Source organism: Podarcis filfolensis, assembly GCF_964270895.1.
Source record: "Podarcis filfolensis genome assembly, chromosome: 2".
Classification (NCBI taxonomy): domain Eukaryota; kingdom Metazoa; phylum Chordata; class Lepidosauria; order Squamata; family Lacertidae; genus Podarcis; species Podarcis filfolensis.
The window spans coordinates 88602705-88630086 of record NC_139605.1 but is presented as its reverse complement, the minus strand read 5'-3'; the positions used below and the strand labels follow the sequence as shown (position 1 = coordinate 88630086).

At 45.7% G+C, this 27382-nt stretch overlaps 1 protein-coding gene and 1 long non-coding RNA gene across 2 annotated transcripts in view; one reads left to right on the top strand and one right to left on the bottom strand.

Moving 5' to 3' along the window:
• Window positions 1-427: 427 nt before the first annotated feature.
• Window positions 428-9915, top strand: LOC310755341. The gene is made up of 6 exons (XR_014544307.1): window positions 428-539; window positions 859-954; window positions 1990-2124; window positions 4626-4681; window positions 8214-8271; window positions 9545-9915. It is a non-coding gene; the product is annotated as an uncharacterized lncRNA (long non-coding RNA).
• An 8275-nt stretch (window positions 9916-18190) lies between these two features.
• ST6GALNAC2 (ST6 N-acetylgalactosaminide alpha-2,6-sialyltransferase 2) overlaps window positions 18191-27382 on the bottom strand; it is a 33910-nt gene continuing 24718 nt past the window's right edge. The window contains exons 5-10 of the mRNA XM_083597940.1: window positions 24902-25067; window positions 24582-24720; window positions 24270-24373; window positions 22200-22283; window positions 20574-20673; window positions 18191-19915 (exon numbers count right to left, since the gene is read on the bottom strand). Of these exons, the coding sequence (XP_083454066.1) occupies window positions 19748-19915; window positions 20574-20673; window positions 22200-22283; window positions 24270-24373; window positions 24582-24720; window positions 24902-25067 (761 nt within the window). The 3' untranslated portion in view covers window positions 18191-19747. The remainder of the gene's footprint in view (window positions 19916-20573; window positions 20674-22199; window positions 22284-24269; window positions 24374-24581; window positions 24721-24901; window positions 25068-27382) is intronic.

Sequence of the window (27382 nt, the reverse complement as noted above, 5' to 3'; positions counted from 1 at the left end):
GTGTAGTAAGGACGTCTGTGCCTATACAAAGTAACAATTATACAAAATAATAATTGTACAAAACAGTAATTGTACAATTATGAATATTTAGTTTTTGCTAAAGGGAAAAGCAAACTCGACTCTGATGAATCACACATGCTGTTCCTGTCAGTTGCACCGCGGTATTTGCTTAGGCAGGATCATAAACGCTCTTACTCAGAAGTAAGCCTCAATGATCTTCTTATAACAGGTCTTGCTCTTTCGTTTTTAGTGCATTTAGGGTCTGCCCAAAGGAGGAGGCAAGTTCGGAAACGACGGTGAGGCTGTTTTTCTGCAGGCTGCATTAATTAAACTACAGTTCAGTGAAAAGCGTTCGAGACTACAGTATTTGCATCTGTACTGAAGCGGAGGATTTAAGTTATAAAAAACAACATTTCCCGAAAGAGATTTCGGTCTCGCGAGAGGAGCTCTTCCCCCGCCCGCGGGAAACCTCGGTCAAAGTTTGCGCAGGCGCTTCTGCTTTCTCTTTCCTCGCTACCGGCTTCAGAGGTGCGATGATGGTGAGTAGCGCGGACTCTTTCCGTAGGATCCCTTGCAATCCTCTACGGCTGCCGCTCCTAAGCAGAAGTGAGCTTGTGATATGTGTCCCGGGGGCGCTTGTGCACAGCCAGGAACTTTTACTTATTGGTTGGCTCCTTTCTGTCTTAGCTTTTTTTGCGATTTTAACTGCCTCCCCGCCCCCCCCCGGACTCTACACGGGCTGTTGGTGCGTAGCAGCCCAGTAAAGCGAGCCTCCCCACTGTAGGTTGAGAAAGACGAGTGTATTGATGAGTTGCACGGCCTTAAACGTTTTGAATCGCATCCTTTATTTTTTTGCAGGAGAAGAACACGAGAGGAGGGCGAGTACGGAGCCACTCCGGCCTGTGCTTTACGAGCCTCTGGTCCCAATTGGAGCAAGTTGGTTGATTTAAAGGGGTGTGTATTTTGGGGTGCATATTGTACTGGTTGCAGAAAGTTGAGGGGAGAGAGCAGGGAATTGCAAAAACTAACCGTGGATTTGTTTGCATTCCTGCGTGAAATATACATAAGGTATTTTTGTATAGGTAAGGTTGGTCGAGAATTCTTTCAAGTACAGTACCAAGAAGTTACAGATCCTATAAGTTCCTCTTCACTCCCTGCCCTCATGTATTTTCTGTGAAGGGTGTGGAGCCCCTTGTCTACATTCCTGCCCTTCCTGGCCCCAATTTCATGTGGTTGGCAAGGAGAGTAGAAAAGAGGGTGCAAAGAGAGAAGGGGATGGCCAACTCTTGGCTCCAGCTTGCTTGTTTTTGATTGCCAGCATGTGGTCCCCAACAAATTATTGTAAGATGTATTTGCAAGATTAATATTCTGCCCTCCCTTCTAAAGGAGCTCAGGGGAGACAAAACAGATGCAGCCAGTAGGTGCTGAAAAAAACCACAGAGAGGGCACCTGTCTAATATTCAAGTGAAGGAAATTTCAAAGAGAAGGTGCCACCATGCTAAATGTCCATGCCAGCAGATCTCCTGATAAGATGTGATCTGCAGGAGGCCCTCGCCTGCAGAGGCAGTGATCCATTGGGTATAGATATAGATACTGGTCTGATACAGAGTAGACACACTGAAATTAATGGAGCCAACTTAGTCATGTGTTTTATTTTCTGTGGGTCTACTCTGTATTTGGCCAGCACTGGATACCTACCACCCCATGAAGTTAAGGGGGGAAATGCCCACCCCAAGTACCGGTAAGTTTTGTGTGTTGTCCGCTAGATGTCACCACTAGGAAGAGAAATGAAGTTGCTTTTACCATGTGCATTTTGCCAGAGTTGTCTAGAGCTGAGCTTGTGATGATATAAAGTTATCCCTGTCTGAAAAGGAAATCTTTCTCATTGTGGAGTTGTCGATTCTGAAGCTCAGCTTTCAGGAAATCTGAAATCTGCAGAATAGCTGAATTGTACAGCTGTCCCTAACCTCGCATTTCTCCCGTTCTCAGGCTGCATGTGACTTTTCAATCAAGGAGGCGCAAAGTTTCTTTGTGTTGAGATGTAAACACCTGAGACCTCTTCTCTTGAAAAGAAACGAAGCCAGTGTTAGGCATGGTGTGGTTATCTGATTCATATGCACAATGGTAAGCGTGTGCCTGCAGTCTTGTTGGTTGCTTGCTTGATTCATTTCTTTATGATTGCAGGTATAAAATCCCATGAGCCTGACTGATCCGATATGAGACTTAGTCTGAGTTCTGTCTACTCCTGCATGTGACTTCCTCAGAAGGGTGTGTACACAGTTGCTATTGTGGAATCCAAATTAGTACTTTTGCGCACAGAACGTCCCAAGTTCAAGCCACTTAAAAGGACCTTGTTTAATAAATAATGAAATAATAATAAAGTCTTGCAATGTGCTAAAATGAGGGAGGCTACTAGAATGCCCAGATTCCTATAGGGTTATAGTGAATTTCCGAATGGCAATTGGAATGAATTAATCAAATGTGATTAGTTTTTTACACAATTTTTTTATTATTTTGGGGTGGATGGGTGACCATCTTTAAATGTCAAAAGATTGCCCTTCCAAATGGTCACTGGCATAGGATGTATCTTGTTAAATCTCTCCTTCTACCCTTGGCTGCATAAAATACCAAGTGCATTGTCAAGTGTTTGTAGGGGTGAGTGGGAGACTTTGACACACCTATCACCATTTTGCAACTCTTGATTGCAGGTGAGGGTAGAAATGACTGGAGGTGATTGGGCAGCATACAACCTTTGCCCAACACCTTGCTGTGGCTATTTGGAAGGGCAATAGTTTTTTGCTTGGTCATTTTGGCCCCTGAAAATCACTACATAGGCAACACATCCCTCTCGACTTGATGCATTCTGGTAGTCATTCAGAAATTCAGTATGTTCCTGTGGCCAATAGCGTTCATTCAGAAATTCAGCACGTCCCTAAAATCTGCCCGACACCAGTCGGAGTAAACAATGTTGGGCTAGATGTACTGATGATCTGATTCAATATAAGATAACTTCATGTTGAAATAGTTGTCCTTCATCTCCATGACATTTGTTGTGCAAAGTTGGGATTCCAACAAGCACCTCTAGGACATGTAAAATACTTTCTGGGCTGGATGTTTCTTGCAGAGTGTTAAGTATGCACACACACAAAAATGTAAGGGATTTTTCCCCCCTGTAAAAGAAGGTGTGCTTTGTCTGCTGGACCACATTGTTTGAATGCTCTGAAGCAAGTAAAGATGAATTCGCTAATATAGTGGAAATTTGATGCTGCTCTTCACGTGCAGTTGAACACAATGGCAACAGTTTGGTATGCTGCAGCTAGCAGATTATCATCTAGGGTCATTCCTGGGGAGAGTGAGGGTCAAGCTAAATGTGACTTAGAGCACTTTTTTTAAAAATTCAGGGATTTTTTGTGACAGCCTACAAATTTTTGTTGACAAAGCAGCCAGGGGCTGCAGAGGAATCCAGATGAGGATTGAGAAAGAGGTTTAACCTTTTCCACCTTGCACTGTTTTCCCAACTTTAAATATTTTTTAAAAATTGTGACATAATAGCTTTGTGTATAGGGTGGTTTTCAAGGGGGGAGTTGGTTGGGGGAATTTTCACTTGGAAAATGACATTGGAGGAAAGCATTAACCATCCATGGCCCTGCAATTGTTTTTGTAAACAAAGATATTGGCAGTTGCAAGCGCATGATGCAAAAATGTGCTTAAAGTCACGTCTACTTTCATCTGGAGCTGGACAGACGTGTCAGTGATGAATCCAGTTGGGGAAAGCAGATGGTGGATTAACTGTCAAAGTACTACTGCTCAAATATGTTTTGGAAGACAAGCTTTAGGCCTGATTTAGACACAGCAGTAATCTACTACTTGCTGCTATCCCATGTGAAGATGAGCTGTGGGTTTTCCACACTTCCCCTCGCACCCCCATTCTTTTGTGGCACACCTTCCCATCTTTGAACATAATGGGAACTGTGGTTAGTTTAAAAGTAGATGCATCTGATCTCCTTTCAGCAGCAAAAGGAAGAGGGAGGGAGAAGTGTGCAAGCCCAAGCCTTGCCATGGCTTGTTTGCATCACTGCATTCCCTTGCAATATATTTGCTGTAGAACTGGAAGTAGGCTTGTTGGTTGAGTAGATTGCAATAAGAAATATATGATATTTTGGTGGTATTTGAAGTTCTTAAAATGCCCATTAGAATCCTGTTACGTGAACCTTAGTAAGCCAGAAATCCCAGTTATCTGAAATTGTGTGTACAACACCGCCCCAACATATGTTGAGCAGAATAACTTTGTGCCACAAACTGTAATGTCTGGTTTTCTAAATGTCTTGTTTATCCCAAGACTGAAATGAGGCTGCTGAATTCACTAGAATTAAATTTGGGTCTTGATTTAATTCCGCATTGTCCTCATTTTGCACAAAACAGATGAACTCTCAAAGACAAGATTGTATTTTTTATCTAGTAACAAGATGAAGCCTTTTCCCTCCAAACTGGACTCTTGTTCCTTTTGAATAATAAATTGTCATGGGGATTGTGATTCAGTTGTTATTCAAGAAAATTGTCTGAAACCAGTGTGCAAGTTTTAAAAGCAAAATGAAAAAATAAAATTGATATGTTTTGCTCCACAGGATGCAGACCATTTGCCTCTGGACTTAGAAGTACAGTTTGGAAACAGCTGCTCAGGGTAAGGAGCTCAGGGTAATGCTTATTCATTTGTTTGGCTTCTGACAAATTTGCTAATCCCTTCATGTCAGTGGAATGTGAGTTGCCAAGGACCAGACTCCCTCATTTCAGTGAAGCCTGAGAAGTTATGACTGGATGGGGTTTAGGTTTTGGCCTCTAAATCAAGTGTAAATGCTTATTTGTGACATTTTAAGCAATGCAAGTGGTTGGAAATAATACTTGGGTCTTGCTAGTCGAATTCCCCCATTCTGTCCACAACATCCCACGACTGAAAAATCGGGGGCAGGACTTGCTTGTTTGATAGAAATGGCAAGGGCTTAAAGGTTACCCTGATTTAACGCCTCAACATTAAGCCAGCGGCCTCCATATTTTAAACACTGTTCCATATTCAGATAATAATGTGACACAAGCAAAGAATAGAGGAGGTGGACTTGAGGGTGCTGGCCTGGTGTATAATTGATTGTGTCAGGCAGCTCACAGAAATGGAGGATCCTCCATGCTACCAGGCAAGGAGAAAACTCACAGAGCGCCTGGAAAGTATCTCTTTGAAACACAACAATCAAATCCTCTTCAAGGGGGCAAAATCCATCCATCAGCCAACACCAAAGAAACGTTTGCACTTTAAGATCCTTTTTAATTCTATGTGGAGAATATGGAAAAATCCTGAACTCTTAAATGGAGGCAGAAGATGCAATTTCATGATCTCAACAGGCGGTTGCTGAGAAACCAAGTGAAAACTCATCACACCCTAAACTACATATTTCAGAGCTGGTGTGGTGTAATGGCCAAGGTGCCAAACTAGAACTGGGGAGACCAAGGTTCAGGTCCTCAACTTGGCCACAAAACTACCTGGGTTACCTTGAACTTGGTCTCTTTCCCCCCTCACAGGGTTGTTATGAGAACAAAAGGGCCATGTATGTAGCCTTGAATTCCTTGGAGGAAAGGTTGAATATATTTTAGCCACCACAGGAAAACAGTTGAACAACTTGCAGCTTTTTTATATCAGTCCTAATGTTGGCTTTTTCGTCTGTCACACTCCTAGAAGCCTGTGATGTGATGTTATCCCTGTCTGAAAACTCAGCTATGAGGGAAAATAAATAAGCACTGAGGCTTGCCCACTTTGCCATCTCACAGTTGTCTTCAGTAGGAGTGATTTCTTTTGAGATAGATGTGACCGCTGTATCCTTCCCGCAGCATCGTGATTCAGAATTCAGCTGTTGGGCTACATTTTCCAGTAGTTTCTTTCTCTGCCAGAGATGGAAGGGTTTCTGAAAGCGGTCCTTTCGCAACACCAATTCCCTTCTGGAGGCTATTACAGTAGCCACAGGGTACTCCAAAGATGCCAGCCAAAGGGAGAACAATCTTTCGTCCAGTTTTAAAGTTTCTTGAATCTGTTAGAGATTCATATATCTGAAGCTGGTATCAGAGGCAAAGAGCTAATGTATGCTTGGCTGGCAACAGGATAGACAAAACTGAATGTTCCTTGTGCCATTATTTTGACATAGATGGAGGAGCTGCCTGGCCTCCTTGCAGCACTAAAATCATTGGAGCAAAAGAAAATGCCATTTTTCTACTGCCGCTTTTATTGTGTTGTTGACTGGAAGGAGAGGCCTTGGCTCAGCAGCACGAGAAATGCCTTGTGTTTGAGAACTCTGGAGAGTTGTTGCCAGTCAAAGCACACACAACCCTGGGCTTGATATAAGACAGCTTCATATTCAATATGTTTGTCCTGAAAACAAAATTGATTGGCTTTACAGCGTCGTATCTTCAGGGTCACAGAGGCCTTTCCTGCATCTGCTTGTCTGCCATAAAACTCTTGAGCATTGTAGGGGGTTCTGGAGCATAAACTCTTCACATGGGGTGCTGCTCTAACTGTTGGGCCTCTCTGCCACCCTGAACAAACCACATGCTCAAACACCCAACATTCCCCTGTGGCTGCACAGGCTGGTAATGTTGATGAGCCTATTGTTTTCCTGCGTAGACTTTCCACCATCACTGAACCTCTCCCTGTGAACCTTCTGGTAAGCTGTCAGGGTGTCCTGAACATTGTTTGTGTTCTCTATGGCTGGGGGAGGGTAGTAGGGGTGGCATTGGTGGATGGGCACGACACTTAAGTACGGAGCGCTCTTTCCACAGTTATGCATATAGCAAGCGGTTGTTGCTTTCTCATTGGAGAAGAGGCCTTGTTGATCACCTAATTCCTTCTGGTCTTTTACATTTACAGCTAAGAGGCAAAAAAGTGGTGGGGAGAAGATAGACCAGTTTTTCCATCATGCAGTGATGTCTTCTCCTGCAAGAGGGTGAAGCTTCCTTGGAATCATACAAGCCCTTTAGCCATAATATTATAGGACCGAAGTAGAGGGATCTCTTGTTTTGCCTTGGAACTTTGCCTGCAAGTTGCCTCTCCATTAACTGCAAATGCCCTGGTAAGCAGTGTGTTCCTGCTTTTTTTGCTTTTCAAAAAATTCCCTCTTGGGATATGTTTGTGGTTGTTTCTTTTCTCTCTCTGCCGCCCCCCCCCCCAGCTTATGTGAAAAAGGAGCAGTGACCATTTGCCTGGGGAATAACAAAAGCCCATCAGCCCAGGATACAAAGCAGAACAGCCAAGCTTTCTGTTAGGACTCTCACCCAGCAAGTAGGCGGGCGAGTAGAAGACTGTATGCACATCTTTGCAGAGGGAAGAGCGACAGTTTTGTTAAAGCAAATGCCATGCCTGATGCAAACGCCTTAACATAATCGCTCTTGTTGTGCCATGTGTAGGTGTCTTAAATGTCACATTATTGGCACAGTCTCAGGGCTGTTTATACTAGAGGGTGTAATCGGTTGAGGGATATAAAGCCTAAAACTGTTAACTCTTTATAGACCGCATGCACCACACAAGTGGAGACAGACTTTTGTAAGGCGCAAGAAGTGCTGGTGTCAAGTTAGGGGAGTTTTGGATCGCTCTTTACAGCATCAAAGCAATAGCATGTCACACACATGTTGGCACAGAGAGGGTGACAAAACATCTGTCAGAGAGTGACAGATGAATGTCTGTGGGCAACATAAATGCCGAAGCACTTCTATATGACAGGTATGTCCAAAGTCCGTCTCAGGGGCCTAATCCGGCCCCTGTGGCAGTTTATTTCCTAGGGTAAAATCCTAAAAACAACAACTCAACAACTTTGGGGTAAAATAGTAAAAAAGCTCAACAACTTCAATCCTAAAAAAAGGTCAGCCCCCACGGCCCTTCATTTCATCAAATCTGGTCCTCTTTGAAAAAGTTTGGACACCACTGCTATATGACATAAACTTAGTTTGAGGGAAATAACAAACAAATAGTTTGAGGATGAAACAGGGTTTTTTATTATTTTTTTAAAAAAGCAACACATTCCTTGAGGCCATTTAGCTCTGCTTTTGCTGTTAATGTTTAGTGATCTTTTTATGGTTTTACTGCCTAAGTTGAGAAACTTCTGGGTTTTGGTGTTCTTTCACATTGAGCACAAAAAACCTGAAGGGCAAGGTAAAAATGAAGAACCTTTATTTTGCTACAGGTGCAGCTGTAAGAGAAGAATGCATTTCAAGAACGGAGGAGTTCTTTTTTTATCATGGGTAAGCAAGCTGGACTATATGTCTGTTTTCATGACCGAAAATAACTGGTTGAAGGACTCCATTTCATAGCTAACGTTTTTTGCAGCTGTTGGTCCTTGGCTGTGTTGCCCATTCAGATTTCACTGCTAGACTTTTATGTTGGTCTCTGAAAATACCATTAGCTTTCTTTGCAGCAGTCCTTGATCTCTGGCAGGTCCCCTGTCCCCCTACCTGGGGGGGGGCCTTTCTGGTTTCCTTTTCGGCCTGAAATCATTTAGTGTTTGACCAAGTGCTGCTAGTAGCACACTGTACTCAAGTAGCTTGTTGTAGAAATTAAACGGCCTGTTGTGTTAAGCAGTTTTCAGCGGGGATGCTTTGCTTTTGTCCACCACTCCAATTTTACTGGGAGCAAAGCACTTGCTTGCATCTCCAGCCCTTGCATGAGCAGCCCATAAGGATGGTGCTGGCTGCTCCACCTGTTTTCTCTTTCCCCCAAACGAAGAGGCAGAACAGTGCGGCTGCAGCAACATAAACACCTGCAGTAGCAGCAGAGGTTGGACTGGGGTACGAACATAAGAAGCAACCTTGCTGGGTCAGAACTAAGGGCCCGTCTAGTCTACCAGCAGCCAGTGAGATGCTTCAGGAGGCTCATGCCAGATGTGGGTAGCTTTCCTCTGTCCTCTACAAGATACTGCTTTGCTGCCTGTTCACGTTTGAATTAGTTTTCCTGGCAAACAACTGCTGCTAGTCCTAGCTTCCTTGAACGTCTCTAAATCAAACTATCCTATGTCAGTCTGCATTGAGAGAGAGTGTAGTAGAGTGGTACCTCGGGTTAAGAACTTAATTTGTTCTGGAGGTCCGTTCTTAACCTGAAACTGTTCTTAACCTGAAGCACCACTTTAGTGCCACCGTGCAATATCTGTTCTCATCCTGAAGCAAAGTTCTTAACCCGAGGTACTATTTCTGGGTTAGCGGAGTCTGTAACCTGAAGCGTCTGTAACCCGAGGTACCACTGTACACCACGTGTTGAAGAAGGCTGCCTTTTTGTTAGCCCTGAACATAATACCAAAGGGCTTCGTTGGCTGCCCATGAAGGAAGGAACCCAGCCACAGAGATATGGGGTGAATCCTTTCTGCCCTGCTGCCCATGGGCCTCTATGCAAGCTGCTGGAGCTCATGAGATCAAGTGGTTCCAACACAGCTATTCTGGCCTCATTCTCTTTTGCCAGCCTTATTCTTTCAGAGCCATCATTTTTTGATTCGTCTCCTCTGCCATCGTTTTATACCTTTTACAGGTGCTGGCTTTTAAGCAGAAGGGCCTGGAAGTGCCGAGCCACCCAGAAGGGGTTTTCCTGCGTTGAACAAGAAAACAAACTTGATCAGCAGTGGTGGAAAAGTGCAGTCTGCCTTGGTAGTGAACCTTAAAGGAGGAAGCCATGGATTCTAAAGTAGTGTATCCAGCGTAGCTGAGCAGTTAGAAGCTTGGACTAGTCCATGAAGCTCACCAGGTGACCTTGGGCCAGTCACTGCCTCTCAAGTTAACCTACCTCACAGGGATGTTGTGAGGATAAAACAGGGGAGGGATAACCATGCACTTTTTCCACATCCTTGGAAAAAAGAGAAGTAAAATAAGAACAATAATAAAAACTTTTCCCCAACAAAAAAACAGTTATCCTCATGTTGTGTGATGCTAGTGGGAAAGGTAGTGTTTGTTTTTTGGCCCTAAAGTTCTTTCACCTCTAAAGCAAGCTTTGCATGTTTACTCAAAAGTAAGTCCTACTATTCTCAGTAGTGCTCGCTTCCAGGTATGCATGCACAGGAATTCAATCTTAATAACTTAACACTGATAGCAAGGTAGGCATCAGAACTGCTATGTGGCAAGTGGTCTTCAGGTTTCCTCGCCAGAGGGAATCCACACCAAAACCTGTGCATTGCAGAGGGCTCTGGGACACTTCTCCACTGTGCCCACTGTTCGGGTCAGGTCCTTAGCCAAAGTTTTCCCAAGAAAATACCCCACACTCCCCTGTGGCTGCACAATGCCGGGGAAGATGAATAACGGCAGACAAGTGAGCTTAAGGGAACTTTATCCACTTATTACAGTAATGAATAGAAGAACATTGATAGACTCTCCTAGGAACACAGAGAACCACTGTTTTGAACCCTAAATCACTCGCAGATTTGGGCACAAGGAGCAGTCAGAAAAGTGATACTCCCTGTTACAGGTTACACGAAATTTGTTTGCTGGACTCAAGCCACCCATTTGCCCCTGCGTTTGATAGCAGGAGATGATACGGAACAGTTAACACTTCCTAGAGTTTATACTTTCATTTTGCAGTCTTCATCTGCTGCTGGTGGTTTAACCTTCATACAGTGCCAACAGTTTGTCAAGAATGCTATATCTGGTTGCTTTATCAAAGAAGGAAGTTCAGGCTGTCAACTCTTTCTGGATCAGTTCCTTCCAGTTTGAAGCGGGCAAGAACCACTGATGAGAGATGGAACAAATGTTTGGTCTTGCACCTTGCCAGAAGGCAAGGCTTGTTTCCCACTGCTCTAGGGTGGGAAGGCCATACTAGACCCCCTTCCTCCTAGGACAGCAGGGCAGCCTAAAGTAGAGCCATTTTTCTGGAATAATAGAATTATGGAGTTGAGAGGGAAGGGTCTTCTAGTCAAACCCGCTGCAATGCAGGAATCTTGCCCAATGTGGGGCTCAAACCCATGATTCTGGGATTAAGAGTCTCAAACTCTTAAGGCATGAGCTATAGGAATTTCTAATTGGAGGGGAGCAGGAAGTAGGATATTTGATAGCAAAGTTGTTTTGTGAGGGGAAAGAGGGTGTCTCCTAACAAGTCTGAGCACCCTTCACAAACTACAGGCCCCAGGATTCACTGGGGGAAGCCATGGCTGTTGGAAGTTACACAGTGCTTGCATTAAACGTATAGTGCAGATTGGGGAAGTAGGCATTCTTTACAAAACTGCATCATACAAAACAGGATTTTTTTAAAAAAGGGTTTCTCAGGATGTGGTACAAATCATATCTGTGAGCATCTACTGCTCAAAGTTGTCAGTATAGGAAGCTGCCCATACATTTTTTTTGATGGTTTACTGTCTTTCATAAAACTCCATAAAGGCAGTGCCAGTCTGCTTCCTAGATTCAAACGGAGCTGCTCGAACAAGCTACGACAAGCTTTGGGTCATTTGAAACTGCTCGTGTTGTCCAGTGTCCTAGTGAACAGATGTTTGGCAGGAGGTTGCAGCCTTCTTTCCTCCTAAATAACTTTAATAAAACTGTTTAATGCACAAGTCAACATAGCCAGTTTTGCACAGTTTACCACATTTGTAGCCTAAATAAGTGTAACCCGTATCATCTATGCGATAAATCAGAGGTGCGTTTGAAGAGGTCATTGCTCAGGGTGCGAGTCTGAATGCATCCCCATTTATTTCTCAAACAGATGCATGGATTCTGTTAATGGGCAACAGGAGGACCCTATACAACTGACATGGGGTGCTTCCAGATAGGTATTTAATATTGCAACAAGGTCATTCAGTTATTGCAAATAATTCTGCAATACATTGTTGGCAACAGTTTGCCATTTTGGTGCTGGCAGTGCTAGGTGGATGCTGTAGAAGTGCGTGTGTTAGCAGTACCTGTCCCTCAAGCATCCATCTGGAAGCACCTTGTGTAGCCTCCCAACTGGGAGGTATCTTGCAGACAGGGTGCAGTGTGTCCCTGAAAGACACATGGGAACATAGGAAGCTGCCCTTTGCTGAGTCAGACCATTGGTCTATCTAGCTCCATACTGAGGTTCTCGGATGAAGGCCTCTCAAGTCCTTCCTGGAGATGGAAGGGGTTGAACCCTGGACCTTCTGCCTGCAAGGCTCTACCACTGAGCCCCAGCCCAGCCTGTCATAAGCATTGTGTATCTTGCTGGTTTGTTGCTGTCAGAGCCTGCTTTTATTTGACGAAACGCAACGGTCAAACGCACCTGTCAAGAAATTATTTGGATTTCAACATGGAACAAGAGAAACCTCTAAATGGGGATGGTGTGTTTTGCCATGAAGCATAACCAGCATCATTCTTTGCTGCTGTTCCTTGATTGTAAAGAGGGAGGGTAGTTGGCAAAAGAACTTTGGCTTCAGCCGTGTGCTAGTCATGGAGTTTCCCTTATTCGCATGTGTCAGGGGCTCAGGAGCAGGAGCACAGGGGAGAGAGGAAATGGAGAGTGAAGGGGAAGAATCCGAGGGCAGCGTAGGGGAGTATGACAGTAGCCCGAGAGATTCCATGAGCTTCTCTAGCGAATCAGAAGATTCCCAGAAGGGGGCGCCGATGGTCAGGGCAAGGGGGGTCCCAGGGGGGACGCACCAGAAACAAGGAGCCAGAGGGGAACCCCAAAGCAGCAGCGGGGGATCAGGACCAGTTTCCCCACCAGAGCGTAGTGGGGGGGAAGAGTCACATGTGTCAGGGCCAGCGTCTCCTCCAGCGGGGAGAGAAAGTGAGTCAGGGCTGACCACGCCTCCAACGGAGGGGAGGTCAGTTGCAGCTAGCCCCCCCAGAGGGGGAAGCAGTGACAGCAGCAGTGAAGCGGTCAGGAGGAAAGTTACTGGCTGGGCGCGCGCGCCAAGTTCAAATGTACAGGCACGGGGGACAGCAGGAGACCCGGATGGGGAACCAGCTCCTAAAGCCCGCCGGAGGGAGGGGGAAGGCTCAGGGGATTCAGCGTCAGAAGAGTCTAGAAAGGGCGAGACCCCAACGGACAGGCGGAACCAGAGGCGGAAGGAACAGAGGAAGAGGTGGAGTAAGGCTAGAGTCTTAAACTGGTGTCTGGGGGGAGGAGACTCAGACGGAGCATCAGCGGTCTGATAGTTGAGACGTAGAGCTGCACGCTGCGGCTCTGGAAGTGAAACTGAACTTCAATAAAGACTTTTGTACTTAACAACGAAGCAGCGTTGGTCCTTTGTGAGCTGGGACCTCGGGCAGCTCTGACAGCATAAAAGATAAATGTTAGTCACGTAACCATAAAGGCTACTTGTTTCCTCCAATCTAGAACTGCTTTCCTATGATGGGCCAATTTCAACATTTAAAAAGACCTCAATTTTGGAAATGGAAACGGAAGATTCAGTAAACATGCCTATGATCAGTCAACTGCTTCCAAGCGCTGTGATCCTGTGTGTACACTTTCTTGGGAGTAAGCGCTGTTGAAGACAGAGGGACTTGCTTCAGAGTCAGGGTGTACAGGGTTGCACTGATCATTGGGATGCAGTCTGGTTCCCTACAGTATGAAGGAAACATTCAGAGACTCCTTAGCACTGCCAAAGGTTCCGTTTGGGACTTACCGGCCCATTAGAAAATCTCCACAAAACATGTCCCCCAAAAATCTGTTCTCTGATGGAAAAAAGTTCTGACTTCCTATTGTGGCAGAATTGGACCACACTCTTCAGCATCCGTTTGAAGAGTTGCTTTGATGTGGCAGCAGTATGATGGGGTGGGTTCCCACCTGCATTTTGTAAGGTAATACTTAAATTTGGTACAGCTTTATTTGTTGACTTCAGCTGACCAAAACTGCCCTATGGTATTGGCTTGCATTTCCAGCTTTGGCTGAAAACCGGGATTTGTCTCTTGCCTAGGTCACCTCTCCTGTCACCTGTGTACAAAGTCTGCACAGGTAGGGGTTTTTCCTCTTCCTTAATGGTTACTTTTGACATTTCCCCTCAGGTATTTCTTCCTTCTCGATCTTCCATTTCATCTGTGTTTATACATGCCCACTCTCAACTTTCACCTTAAAAGAGTTGCATGGCGTGTTATATTTTGTTTGGTGTATACAAAACATGCTGCAAAAGCATACTTAAAAGCAGCACGTGAATGCCTCTGGAAAGGGTGCTGAGAACTGGCTTTGGCTCCGTGTATACCTTTTCAATGGCAAGTGTGGGCTTGCCGTCACATCCTGTGCAAGAGGCCCTTCAACTCTACAAGCAGCTTTTGGGTCTTGCTAACTGGGCTAGTTCCAATGTAAACTCTTGAAGTATTACTTCATATTAGGACTACAGTCCTATTAAAGAAATCTTAGGTGGTTGAAGGTAGGAAACTGAATGTATAAGTTACATTGCAACTACTTGGAAGTCCTATTGAATTTTATAGGGCTTACTCCCAGATATGGCGCTGTGGTCTAAACCACAGAGCCTAGGGCTTGCCAATCAGAAGGTCGGCGGTTCGAATCCCCGCGACGGGGTGAGCTCCCGTTGCTCCTGCCAACCTAGCAGTTCGAAAGCACGTCAAAGTGCAAGTAGATAAATATATACCGCTCCGGAGGGAAGGTAAACAGCGTTTCTGTGCGCTGCTCTGACCCAGAAGCTGTATGCCGGCTCCCTTGGCCAGTAAAGCGAGATGAGCATCGCAACCCCAGAGTCGTCTGCGACTGGACCTAACGGTCAGGGGTCCCTTTGCCTTTTTACTCCCAGATAAGTGGGGTTAATCAGATTTGCAGACTGCTAAAGCAATAGTTCTGGAGATTTGTTTTGCTTTTTGGAACATTGGTAACTTACTACCTTTTTTAAAAAACACACCCACACCCACCATTGCCTTAGTTAACCAGAGACACCGATTTCATTTATTAATTTAATGAATCGGCTTGATGTTGGAAATCCTGCTTCACATACCAGCTGATCTATAGGGACACAATGTGCAGCATTAGCTGGGGTTTTAGTTTGCGGTGCTGCACCTAATATGATTCCATAAAGCAGAGGAAGTGGAAATGGGAGCAAGCCTCTTGGAGAAAAACCATGCTACCTATGCTGCTGATCCTGTAAATAACTGCTGCTACTTCTACTCAGCACTTCACATCCCATCATATATGTGAAGTATTAGGGCATTTTACATACATCTATCTCTAGAATCCTTACAACAAGCATATAAGTGAGCTCCGTTGCATCGCAGGGGAGTGACTTGCCTTTGGCAAATGGTGTGTCCATAACAGAAGCAAGATTTGAACCTGGAAATTTCTGGTCACTTATCAGCTGCTGTTATGCTCTCACGAGTGCTTGAGGGCCTCTATAAGACCTTTGAGGAGAGTATTTGCTGCACAGTTGAGATACTCTGTCAAAAGCACTGGGGTGTTTATCTGTGTTTTCATGGAATTTCATGGAACAGGTGGCATGTCATCATGACGCCTCTTCTGCAGAGGCTGCCACTCATTCCGCAAACACACACGGTTTAAAACATTTTGTTCTCTCCTCCCATCCCCACCAATCCTCTTTGCACCAGCTTGGTCCTGCTTTTTACGCAACCAGCACTGCTTGCTCTGTTTCTCCCCCTACAGCTATTTCCCCCCACCTCACGCCCACATGACAAAAGGAAGACACAAAGGAGAAAAGATCATTCAACATTTATGCAATTATACAAAGTGGGAAAATGTTTCAGATTACATTCCACCTTCCCCCCATTGTGCGCCTGCAACTCTCCGTCTGTCACTAGCCGCTGTAACTTTCCCCGCAGAACAAAACTGACCCGATGCTGATCTCTTGGTTGCTATTTACACTTAATTATCTTACAAACACCAGTGGGAGGTCTGCAAGGTTAACTGGTCTCAATAAGCCCGCTTTCTTTGCTTCTTGGTTGCTAATTGTGGCTTAATTAGCTGGAGAGGGAATCTTACCCCATTGTGCCAGAGGAACGGGAAGTCAAAGGGTCAAGGTGCCCCCATTCTCGAAGGGCTGCACCCTCAGTTGCTGCCTCTGGTGTCACTGGCCTGCCAGCTCTAAGCAAGGCCACAGACCAAGCTGGCAAATGTCAGCATGAGAACAGCAGGTCGTCCTACACAAATGTTGCAGATGTCTGAAAACTCAGAGGTGTGCTGCTGGTGTGTTGCCAGTTGCCTGAATGTGACTTGTCATCAACAAGAAGGGATATGTATTGAAAAAGCAAGGAAATTCAAGTTTTCACTTACAAAATTCATCAGGAGGTGTCGGCATTCCCATGAGACAAGATTTGAGCATTCCCTGTTAACACATGTTTACCAAAGGCGAGTGTGCGGCTCTGTCTATGAAATTAATGGAACACCTTAGAACATGGGTAGGCAAACTAAGGCCCGGGGACCGGATCAGGCCCAATCGCCTTCTATATCTGGCCCACGGATGGTCCGGGAATCAGCGTGTTTTTACATGAGTAGAATGTGTCCTTTTATTTAAAATGCATCTCTGGGTTATTTGTGGGGCATAGGAATTCATTCTTCTTTTTCAAAATGTAGTCCAGCTCCCCACAAGGTCTGAGGGACAGTGGACTGGCCCCCTGCTGAAAAAGTTTGCTGTCCCCTGCCTTAGAAGCACTGTTGGCTTTTTACCATTTATCGCACATCCTCTCGCTTTCATTCCAGGCCTCAAACCTGCCTTCTCTGATGGCATCAACAAATGGCCCAAGGAACTAAGCACACTTTATCGTGAAATTGGCCCAAGTTTGCTTTCATGTTACACGTTGCCGTGACAATTTCCTACGGAACACCATCTGAAGCGCAATGAGGCTGCATTCCCCTCTGCTGTTCTCATCGACCAGTAGTTACTTCTTGGAGACCCTTGAGAAAAATAGCTAGGGAGGAATGGTTTAGTTTGAGGTGATAGAGTACGTACCGGTAATTCGTTCTGGAGGTCCGTTCTTAACCTGAAACTGTTCTTAACCTGAAGCACCACTTTAGCTAATGGGGCCTCCTGCTGCCGCTGTGCTGCCAGAGCACGATTTCTGTTCTCATCCTGAAGCAAAGTTCTTAAGCTGAAGCACTATTTTTGGGTTAGCGGAGTCTGTAACCTGAAGCGTATGTAACCTGAAGCGTATGTAACTCGAGGCACCACTGTACAGTACTTTGAACAACACCTCTGGCCCCACTTTATATCTGTATCATCTGATTTGGCCCAAAATTGCCCTGGTGTGAAATCTCATGCCATACCAACACAGTAATCCTTAACAAATATGCTGGGCATCATGCTTTACAGCACAATTTCCCAAAATTGAGGTCTCCAGCTGTTTATGGACTACATTTCCCATCATCCCTGACAACTGGTCCTGCTAGCTGGGGATTGATGGGAGTTGCAGTCCAACAACAGCTGGAGACCCATCATTGCAAAACCTTACATTACAGCAAGGGTGGCTAACCCATAGCTCTCCACATGCTGCTGAACTACAAGTCCCAACCCCTCTCCTGATGGAAGTTGTGGTTCAGCACCATGTGATGGACCAAAAGGTTCCTGACACCTGATTTACAGGTTAGAAATTTAGCATTCCCTATTTTGATCATCTGTCCTGCTCTTCACTTCCTGGACTCCACCAGCTTCATAGTGCAGGTAGAAGGTGCTCTTTTTGAATGCTCTCTTGCACAGTTATTTATTTATTTATTTATTTATTTATTTATTTGACTTGTATAAAAGCCTCCCTATCTGTAGAAAACTAGGGGGAATGGTTCTAAGAGAGGCCTTCTTCCTTCTGAAAATGTGTTTCTTGCCAATGCTACTGTAAACGTGGCTCTGGTGAATTTCAGAAGCCAAAGGTGGAGCATAATGGAAGCTCCTTGATAAGAGTCACAAATTACGCAATTAAAAAAAAAAAAGCAGATGTGACCCTATGCCAAAACAAATTAACAATATAATATTGTTCCTTAAGCTTCAAAGAAGGGGAAGAGCACTGGAGCAGAATACGCCCAGAACTTTCCCACCACCTGCAACATTTTCTGAGCCAAGCTGCAGCCAGAAAGAGGTTTTCTTTGACACTTTAATAGGGCCCAAACAACTTGATTCAGGTCAGCAGTAAAATAAAAAACAGATTGTTGGTAGTTATGCAATGTTGCCTTCGGACCTGTTTTGTTATCTTTGTGGCCGGATTTTCCTTGATTGACAGCATTGCAATACTTCCCTGCTTGGACTTCTTCACCCCACGTAAGGAATTTTACACCACACGGACACAGAAATATCAATGGATTGTGGCTTTATTAAGAGGATCTTCTTGCCTCTGTCATCGTATGTGCACGCCTTCGTATTTACATTTAAATACAACATGTTAATAAGCAGTCTCTACTCTTGTTAGACATTTTGCGTGTAGTGTTGCCTTAAACAGTCGTCTTTGCTGCCAGTCCCTGAGTTTACCCTGAGAGAAACCCAGCTTACAGAAACAGCCCCAAATGCACTGAATTAAACTTTTCTTGGCACAGCATTATTTATTTATTTTAACCGGAGAGTTAGACACGCCCCCTTGCACTTTACCCACAGGGGAGGGACGACTCCATTATCAGTGCTATAATTTCCCTGCTTATCCCTGCTTCCGCACAAAACCAGGGGGAACTCTTGTGAGGCAGCTAACTAAGCCAGTCCTGGCCCACTTGAAAGGGGTCCAAAAGTCAGAGCGGGTGCTCAGGAGTGTGGATGGTGGAGCTGTAGTGTTTCACCACGATGGAGATCTTCCTGTAAACACAAAAGTGCTGCCTGGCTCTTTTGTCCAGTGCTGACTGTGGGACGAGTTTACCAGTGACAGCTCTTCCCATCTCTTCAACTAGCAGAGGAGATATTTCTGCGTGATCCGTCCAGAACTTAAAATAAACAGCCAGACTGGAGGAGGAAATCTGGAAGCAGGCTTTAGGAAAGGGAGTTGGGCTGTGTCACTGAGGAAAAGAATGATTATCATAAAATAAGACACTGGTGAGTGGAGTGTGTATGCTCAGCGCCCACATGAAGAATGTAGCTGGCAGCCTGAGCAGTGCAAGAACATGAACTTGTGTGAAAGGTGGAAGATCCGATCATTCTTGCCCGCAACAATTACTGCCTCTTAAAAAATCCCCTTGTAGGTTCCTATTTCACAGTACTGTCCATTAATGTGGGCCAATAACATTGCATGAGCTGAATGCTTGTTGTGTAGGGCCTTTTTTCTGAACAGGAGAGCTGTTCTGAGTGCCACAGGCTCCCATCGCATTACGGAGCAAAGTTTTGTGGCTGCACCGAGGCCACGGCAAACACAAGCGTGCTCCAGCCCTTGTGCCCCATTTCACGACGAGTTTTGCCAGGCAGCTCCTAACAGGAAGAGGCGAAGACTTCAAGAGCAGCCATTTTGTTAGGTGGGGCCAATGTTCCAGGAAGACCAAGCTGCGTCTTGCCTCTGAGCAGAAGCCGCAGCAGAATGCCGGACGGAAACATCACCGGAAGTGTGAGAGACGCTTGCAGAGCTGGGACTGTTGCCACTTTGTCACAGCAGGACCATGACTGCCGTTGCAGCTCCCAACTTCGATGGGCCTTCCTTCTAGCATGGATTAGTACGGTGCAATTTGCCCTTTACTGTAGCCCATGGAGATGATTTCTCCACAGACTGCCTGGCAGGCTGACCGATGCAGGACTTCCTTTGGCACATTTGGAAGCTGCCGTTTTTCAGTTTTGCTGCTGACCTCAAATAGAGGAAGGGCTGCCCAGGATCCACCTGAAGGATGGAAATCAGGTGGAGCTGCCCTCTCCCTTTCCATGCCCGTTTGCCCAAGCTGCCTTCACCGTTGATACAGCTTCATGATGCCAGTCCGGTGCAAGCTCTTCCACAGCTCAGCTTCCAGCAGCATATCGTGGTTGGCATAGAAGACCAACGGCTTCTTTTCCTGCTCAAAGTAGTGGTCGGAGAATGCCCTGTAGTTGTCGGTGATGAAACCATAGGCACTGACCTGCGGGAGGGGAAGAAGCAGAGGAGGAGGACAACTTAGGGATGGGCGTGGACCTGAGGCCCAACCTACCAGGCTTTGTCTGCCACACACACACCCTTGCCACGCACAGTGCCAAGCCACTTGAAATCTAGTTCCAAGGGCCTTCTGGCGGTTCCCTCACCACGAGAAGTGAGGTGACAGGGAACCAAGTATAACGCCTTCTCGGTAGTCACTCTCCCATCAGATGTCAAGGAGATAAAGAACTACATAACTTGTGAAGGCAGCCCTGTATCAGGGAGTTTTTAATGTTTAGCATTTTATTATGTTTTTATATTCTGCTGGAAGCTGCCCAGAGTGGCTGGGGCAAACCAGTCAAGTGGGCGGGGCACAAATAATAAAATTATTATTATTATTATTATTATTCGGCACCTAACGGTGTGCTTGCACTTTCAGATTACCCATGAAAATTGCCCCTTTTCTCCACGCAGAGACACAGAGGTTCTAGCTGCAGGTGTTGGGAGGAAATTGATTATGTTCCCCGTTGGTGCTAGGTGTGTGAGAGTCATCTTCTCCCCTTTCCACGCAGTGTGAAGTCACCGTCACAACTAGGCTTAGGTCTCCACCCCCTGATGCTGAGTTTATCAGCTGCTGGAAAAGTTAACGGTATAAAGACTCTTACCTGATCACAGGTATGAAGAGCTGTTAGAAGCATCAGGGCTCCAGTGCTGGGCATGTAGAGATGTCCATACTGGCTGTTTATTATTTCTGACCTTAAAAACCTGTAAATAGAAGAGGAGCACAGGAGGGTGTTTATAGGTTATTAACAAAAAAAAGAAGTTTTTAACCAATTGGCTGTGTCAGGTGCGAACCATGGGCCATATAAGAATCTGGCAATCAGAAAGATTTCAAATGTCCAGCCTGTTCTTCTCCCTGACATGCTAGCATTCCACATACAGGGAATTTTTGCCCATTGGTGTTGCCTCTCACATGATACAAAATGGAATTAAAGGCAAGATTCCTGCACAAACCCCAAGAAATTGTGTATCAGTCTTCCACCCAAATTACTCAGGTGACTCACGGTTCCCTCTGTCCCTTCCGCCAACCAGAGATTCAAACACCATCGACAAAGAAGGGCAATCAGAATTCTACTACATATGTATGTACAAGTGCATAGCTGTCAACGTTTTTTCCCTTTTTTAAAGGGAAATTCCCTTATTCTGAATAGGATTCCGCGCAAGAAAAGGGAAACGTTGACAGCTATGGTACAAGTGTAGGGGAAGAGGACTCTTATTATTATGATTATTTTACTATTAGGCTGTCTGTCAGTATGTTTTTTACTATGTTTTTATTATGTTTTTATCATTGATGTTTGGTCATTTGTTTTTAATGTTGTACACCGCCCTGAGATCTTTTGAGGTATATATATTGAATAATAAAAACAAACAAACAAACAAACAAACAAATGGTCAGTGGTGGGGAATCTCTGACCTGCTGGCCTAGTTAGACCTGGCAGAGTCCTAATTTGGCCTAATTTCCCCAAAGCTACACCCACCCACAGATGACGTCAGCTGCTGGGCCAGTAAAGAAACGACCGCAAAGGAAATGGTTCAGGAGCCTTCGAGCGCACGCTCAATTGCTCCCTGATAAGTGGGGATTGTACCCATGTTTTTTAAATCTGGCTCCAAACACAAGCCCCACTGGGATTCTTTCCACTCAAACTCCCAATCTGCACTCCAGAGTGAAGCCAGTCCCTGCCAAATGCAGGCATGAAGTTGGTAGTGATTAGCTGACTGATGGTGACTTTAAGCCAAGCTAGAATTGGCTATGTTCCCGAGTTTCCAATCAGGATCTCTGGAATGTGGCCAATCCCTGCTGAAAGTGGGGCTTGCAGACAGCTCAGGATCTAGCCCCCTGAGCTGAAAATGTTCCCACCCTGTATGTGTTTCATGTGATAATATGTGGGTTCCCCTCACTCCCACTGACATGATATAAGTAGTACATATATTGCTATTGGGTGGTGTCCAATTAAGTAATACTCAGAGTGGACCCACTGAAATCAATGTGCTTATGTCTGTTGATTTCAGTGGACCTACTCTTAGCATGGCTTAAGTTGCATATCACCCACTGAATATATTAAGGGTGGGAAAGCCATAAATTTCCAGGTGTTGCTGGGCTCTAGCTCTTATAAACCCCAGCTCCAACATGGCCAATACGCAAGGATAAAGGGAGTTGTACTCCACCAACAGTGGTTGTGTCCTGCTAAAAAACAGGCTTTGCTGTGGTGTTCAAAGTCTCAAAACATTACCTCTCTGTTAGGTAATGCACGAATTCAGGGTGCAGCAACTTGAACTTTCCTGCAGATGCCTCAGATCCAAAATATTGTTGTGGCCTGTGGAAATAGAGCAAATAAAAATAGTTTTGTTACATGACAACAATTAGACAGCTCTGAACTGATCCTGTGACTGGGGGAGAAAAACAATACAGTACATAAAGCAGAAAAACTGCACCATTTGTCAAGCGCCACGATAAAAATACTAAAAATGGATGGCGTACAAATTAAATAACTCTCCTGAAATCTGGAACAGGAAATCCAAATGGTATCTGCAGAGGGAAATGGAACCCATCTGCACCTGCTGCTGGATGAGGTCCAGGAGAAGGGATTTCTGCTTATTCCTCCTTCCCACCTGCTGTCCAGAGGTTGAGCTACTGAAATGGTGCTGAAAACCTTCCACCTCCCTGCTTGCCTCAGGCTTCCAGCCTACCCTGTGCTTGCCCCTCTTAGATCACTAATGTATGAAGAGTTCATGGAACGTGGGTGGGATTGAGCTTGCAGTATTGCCAGTCAGAGCTTTTAAAGCAGTCAAGGGATATTTTGGTGAGAAACACAGAGCAAGAGAGAGAGATGAGAGAGAGGTCAGAGAATAATTGCAGGCAATTTTAGAAAAGGAACCGGAAAGGTAAAATAAAAGGTAAGCTCCAGCCACAGGCTTGCATCCATGCTTGCGCAAAGGAAGACCTTGTGCTTCTCGTTTGGACACAAGCATCTCACCATGTGTCCCTGCACCCTAGACCCATGACTCTTACAAAGCATCGAAAGAGAAAGCATGAGATCAGTTGAACTTCCTCCCAACAGTTTCCATGAAACTTTAAAAGATTCTTCAGTGCTTATGAGAAACTGCAAGACCAGTGTCACACCACTGACATGGGAGTTCAATCTTAGGACTTCCACACGACACGGAATACAATCTCATGATACAATAGCTCTGGTTGGGTGTTCTGGAAGTGAGGCTATGTTGCACCTCCCACTGTCATCTGCGCATATTGTGCAAACATCTGAAAGGAGGGTGCTATCATGTGTCTACAGGCTTCCATGTGACCTAGAACCCCACCTCACACAATCAGGAACCATGAGTGTAATGGCTTTAGGGGTTGCTTGTGCGTAAGTTACCGCCGCTCTGGGCTAGGTTGGCTGGTTAAACCGTTTCTCGCTGGACAGCCATCCACTCCGTGGCTGTTCAGTCGCTGGCAGAATCCGTCAGTGGGCGTTTCTTAAACCTCTTCCAGCAAAGAAGCTCTTTGACGCCAAGTCGCCGCCTACTTTCCCTGCACGGAAGTCTTCTGCGCAGGGTGGGTGTGGGCAGCGGAGGACCTGTGCTCTCCTCGCTGGTCTCCTGCGAAGAGTCCTGGAGCCCCCTCTCTGCTTCCCCCATCGGCCCCCCTCTATCCCTGGTGTTGTGCTGATTTTCTTCCCCAGCCGGAGACCTGCCTCTCTCCCTGCTTGGCCCCTCTCCAGCATTGCTGTGAAGCCTCGCCCCTCCGCTAGTTCCGATGGCAGTTCCCTGACAATGAGCAAATGAGGTTCTACATCATGTAGAATCCTGTACCTGCAACAACTCCCTCCCCACTTCAGACATTTGTGCTGGATGCGAAGATACCTAATTCAGCGCAGCCTTGCTTCCTGCTTGCAAATTCCCTTCAACCCGTGAGTGGAATGCCTGAAAAATAGGGCTGGCATCACTGAAGACTGAAGGAAGGGCATCTACAGTTGTGGAGACATGCGCTACAACTGCACTACGATCCCCAGAAGTGTGATTTTGTGAGAACAAGATAACACGATCTTTTTTAGCAATGGGGTCTGGCTGCTGAAAAACCTATTTACTGCAGGGTTAGCTTGCCGGCCTGAAAGGTTGCCCTCTGAGCTGCCTCAGTAGGAACTGGAAGCACAGAGACATTAAGGCTGAACAGAAAGCAGAGTGCAAAGGGATGTCAACACTAAGAACTAACAGCGGCTGATGTTCCTAACTGAATCTGCTCTGGATGTCTCCAGGAGGACTGAATGCAAGGACAGAGAAGCAGACAAGGAGCACCTACTTACTCATCGCCCTTGTCATACCCGTCTGGGACCGGAGTGCCCAATATGGCGGATCTCAGCATGATATAATCTCGTAGATCTGAGGGGATGAAAATGTAGCGGATGTCCTGAAGCAAAAATAGGGGAGGAATGCAAAACACAGAATAGAAATTTAAGAATTGCACGTGGCACCCACAACAAAATGTTGCTGTATGGGTTCCAGGGTGTCAGCCAGCCATATATAGACTCTTTTCCAGATACTCCATCCATTCCTGGCTCCTGGTTTTCCATTCCCACTCACCTTTGAAGAACAGATAAGATTATCGATGTATGTACCTTGCCCTGTGGTATCTGCGTGAAGCCATATTCTGCATAAGCAATGAGGGAATTCTTCATGGTGTTTACTGTGAAACCATAGAAGGAGATTTTCGTCCCAACATCTTCCTCGAAGCCTTTGATCACTGCCCCATTAAGCCTGTAAGGGGTATTTTCAGACATACATAGGTGTTAACCAGAAGAAACAACAGATTCAAGATTTTATTTTTGTTTGGCAAGCTCTCTGACGGGGGTTTTCGGGGAGCTTTTTACACCTATACCCATCCGCAAATTGGATTTGGGTCCCTACTTAAGAGGAAGGGATGCCAACCCCATTGTACCTGAAGACAAAGTCATGAGCGTCTATCTCCTTGCCTTGACGAGAGCCGTTCAGAATCCCACCGTTCCCAACCACAGCACAGCGGCTGCAGCCATCAGGGAGCCCGGTCTTGCTGAAGAGCCTACCGCTGGCAGAGTCATTGAGGAGCTGCACGGTGGACGCAATTGCTGCCAATCAGAACACAGAGATGCACATCAGGAGAAGGGCGGTACCAAGCACAAAAGGCTGATGGATGCGTTCCCTCTCTGCCACCCCAATGATTGCTTGTGTCATTCTTTGCTGCCAACCACTTTGGGCAAAGTGGATACAGAAGGAACTATGAATCTCAGAAACTGACTAGTTCAAAACAAATGGTACAAGCTAGTTTGTTTACTACATCAGGGAATTGAACATAATGAGCTTCTGATCTGTTTGACTTCCACAGACCCCTGAAACATCCATGAATTGAATTTTGGAACAGCTTAATATACATAGTATGTTGAGGATGTCTTAACGCTATCTCCACCAAATAAAACATTGCTTACTTATTTCCCCAGCATAAAGCAGCTTTTGGGGTGGGGGTTCTTTTGTTCAAAATCAATGAGTAACAGTTCATGATGAATCAATTGAGAACTGCAGCAAGTTGATTAATGGCTTTGAGTCATTGTTTTGAATAACTCATTTTGTGGTAGCTCAAACTCCTGCAGATAATAGAGATGAAGCGTTTGTTTGAGGTGCCTTAGTTCCTTCTCTTACCCCTTCTTCCAGATGGAGCTCCCCACTTTTTCCTCTCAGTGATACCGTCAGGGCAGGACTATGTGGGCAGAAGGCACAGGGCCCCACTTAGCAGGAGAAGCCTTCAAATGCAGCAGAGTGGGTGTCCATTTTGAAGTAATACACACCACCATCTAAGGCAAGGCCACCATGTAAGGCATTTTTATGTGGGTTCCTCTCACTCCCATCTGTCCCGCCAACATGAAACACGCAAGTAGGACATAAACTGGGTCTCACCCTAGAGCCCGGACACTGAGGTCCAGCTCCGAGGGCCTTCTGGTGGTTCCCTCACTGCAAGATGTGAGGTTACAGGGAACAGGCAGAGGGCCTTCTCGCTAGTGGCGCCCACCCTGTGGAATGCCCTCCCATCAGATGTCAAGGAAATAAACAACTTTTAGAAGACATCTGAAGGCAACCCAGTTTAGGGAAGTTTTTAATGTTTGATGTTCTGTCGTGTTTTTAATAGTCTATTGGGAGCCGCCCAGAGTGGCTGGGGAAGCCCAGTCAGACGGGCAGGGTAATAATAATAATAATAATAATAATAATAATAATAATAATAATATACACAGAGTGGACCCACTGAACTAAATGAACTTAAATTGACTGATTTTGGTGCATCGGCTCTGAGCATGACTTAAATTGGATGACTTCCATTGAACAGCTGCAACCCTCCAGATGTTGTTGCACTCCAACTCTCAATAGCCCCACTCAGAGTCCAAAGTTGCTTAAATGCACCACAGTTCCCCATGCGACCGGTTACAGAGTGGGGTGCAGGGAGCTGGGGAACTCCAGGAAAGGTGCTTTGCCACCGTGGCTTCTGTGCTGAACTCATCTCAAGGCAGAAGCTTCCACACTTCCAAAAACTTTCTGCAGCCAGTTTCCCCCCTACACTGCTTCTTTGATTTGATGCATGTCCCACATTCGCTTCCAGTTAAGAGATTCAGGACATCAGCTGGCCAGGCAGACAGCGTGCCTGGAAGAAAAGGAAGAGTGGGCAATGTGGTAGGAAGTGAGATAATTCCCAAAAGCCAATGGCCATGAGCAGCAGCGGCGGCGGCAGCGACAACAATGGAGTAGGTTGTGCCAAATGCTTTTGGTTCACGTTAATCATCACAAAGACACTGGGACCTTTTATTCGGGCAAATGTCACAAGGCGTTGATACCAGTGTTTTCAAAGGCTTCCTCTCCCTTCAGATCTAACTCTTTAAAGAGATGCCAGATCCTGTGTGAAGCCTGCCGTCAAAATGACGACACTTGCAAACATTGGGACATTGCTGAGAAAGTAGAACGTTGAAAATTCATTTGGGTTTGAGCAGCTGATAGATGAAGAAAGACTTTCTTTTCCTTTTCTTCCGCTACCTATTTCCCCATGTCCTTCAGTTGTTGCTGATTCAGAGAAGGCACCCTTTTTTATATACAGTGGTACCTCAGGTTACATACGCTTCAGGTTACAGACTCCGCTAACCCAGAAATAGTGCTTCAGGTTAAGCACTTTGCTTCAGGATGAGAACAGAAATCGTGCTCCGGTGGCGCGGCAGCAGGAGGCCCCATTAGCTAAAGTGGTGCTTCGGGTTAAGAACAGTTTCAGGTTAAGTACGGACCTCCGGAACGAATTAAGTACTTAACCCGAGGTACCACCGTATAGGATGCTCACTGAATACATGCAGAACGAGCAGAGAGGAAGGATGCTTCTTTTGGGTCGCATAAGTTGTGAACAACATCACTCCTC